The sequence below is a fragment of the Monopterus albus genome, unplaced genomic scaffold (assembly GCF_001952655.1).
Source record: "Monopterus albus unplaced genomic scaffold, M_albus_1.0 scaffold212.1, whole genome shotgun sequence".
Lineage (NCBI taxonomy): Eukaryota > Metazoa > Chordata > Actinopteri > Synbranchiformes > Synbranchidae > Monopterus > Monopterus albus.
Genome location: NW_018128092.1, coordinates 594,160 through 596,087, shown reverse-complemented (window position 1 = coordinate 596,087; position 1,928 = coordinate 594,160). Strand labels below are relative to the sequence as shown.

Sequence of the window (1,928 nt, the reverse complement as noted above, 5' to 3'; positions counted from 1 at the left end):
AGTTCCTGGTTTGATGGGGCCAGGCAGATAAGGACAACGTCATCTGCAAAAAGCAGAGACAAGATCCTGTGGTCCCCAAACCGGACTCCATCTGTCCCCTGGCTGCACCTAGAAATTCTGTCCATAAAAATAATGAACAGAACCGGTGACAAAGGGCAGCCCTGCTGGAGTCCAACATGCACTGGAAACAAGTCTAATTTACTGCCGGCGATGCGAACCAAGCTCCTGCTCCGGTCGTACAGGGACCGGACGGCCCTTAGCAAAGGGCCCCGTACCCCGTACTCCTGGAGCACCCTCCACAGGGCGCTGCAAGGGGCACGGTCGAATGCCTTCTCCAGATCCATGAAACACATATGGACTGGTTGGGCAAACTCCCATGAACCCTCCGCATTACAAGATGAGTAATTAAAACATTTCAAAATGCAGCTGCTCAGCTGGGATTGGCTCCAGCCACGGCCCCGCCCCCTGCTCAGGATGCTGGGTAATGAATGGATGGATGGATAGATAATTCACCTGCATTGTTTTGTATTTTGAGGCTTTCAGTTGAATAAAAGCCTATTTTCCCAGTCACATATTTTGTCATGTGAAGATTTGTTAAAAATTGGGTGTCGTGAACCCAGTACCATGTACCATGTCCTGAGCTAAGTGCATGGTTACGCCCCTACCCTTAATCTGATCTTGCCTTAACATGTACGGGGCCGTGCAGGTGAATTGGAAGAAGAGGTTATGGTCTCCGGGCGTGCCTATGAGTTATGGTGCTAAGTGCGAGGCGTTTTGCCTGTTTGTACGTTACCACAGCTCATTGCCAGGTCTTTGTGCAGTGTGTTTACATCACCGCCCGCTCGGTCTATTGACGGTACAACACCCTGTATGCGTTTCTCCATCACCATTTATGAGGCCTGCTCGTTATGTGCTAGACAAAACACCATTCAGCCAGCATGTGGAATTATAACACATTAGTCCCGGGCCTACATATCTGGGTGGTTTCTCCTTTATGACAGACTGAGCTCAGCAGAGCAAACATTGACATAAGGGCATGAAACGCACTTGCACCAGTCGCACCCCGGAACAAGAAGCTGCCCTGACGCTCAAGCTAGCTGTTTTAGAGCTACATTAAATGGCCACACCATTTTATTAACATGTATATATCTGGTAGACACTGTTTCCCCCTGAGTGTTATATTTTCCCACCGATTGACTGATTCTTCAGACAATGTCGCTCCTGTAAATAGTGCGCTGACAACAGCGGAAGCCGACGAGCGATATACGTTAACAGAATGATTCACATTAATATCTCCGTGCTGTATAACGTCCTTACCCATTTCTGTGTTTATTGTCGTGTCTCTTCGGCCGTCTCACGGGTTGTAGGGGGATATTGTCCGTCATTCCCGCAGCCCCTGCAGATAGTCAGGCAGCCGGGTGTATAGCGGCTCTGGGCGGAGGCTTCCCAGCTGTCAGTCAGCGGCGCAGGTTGACGCTGCTGGGGCGGATGAGCTGCAGCACCACCAAGCAAACTTGGTCCATTCCTACACCTGACTCACTGACCCATTTCATAATAATCAGACTGTGTGCGAGGATAGCTGTTAGCCTTTTGCTACAGTGATAAGGAGTTAAGATTTCTTATGGTAGTAGACGAATTAGTTTGAGCCATAGGTACCGTCAGAGGCAGCTTTTCAAAATATATGGCAACTTTAATGCTGTTGTAGAAAAAAAGTCAGAGGCAGCTGTTCAAAATATATGGCAACTGTAATGCTGTTGTAGAAAAAAAAGTCTAAAGTCCTGTACCTAAGTACAGTTTTGAGATATTTGTACCTAGTATTTAACAGTATTCTCCTTATAGACCTACTATTCTGTACTTCCACTCCATCCTATTTCAGAGGGGATTTTGTCATTGGTACCTTTACATCAGAATCAGTTTATTGGCCAGGT

General features: G+C 47.6%; 1 protein-coding gene across 1 annotated transcript in view; it reads right to left on the bottom strand.

Moving 5' to 3' along the window:
• The window catches only part of atp9a (ATPase phospholipid transporting 9A), a 30,048-nt gene extending 28,510 nt beyond the window's left edge, over positions 1-1,538 (bottom strand). The window contains exon 1 of the mRNA XM_020618978.1: positions 1,318-1,538. Coding sequence (XP_020474634.1) covers positions 1,318-1,385 — 68 coding nt within the window. The 5' untranslated portion in view covers positions 1,386-1,538. The remainder of the gene's footprint in view (positions 1-1,317) is intronic.
• Between the last annotated feature and the right edge of the window lie 390 nt (positions 1,539-1,928).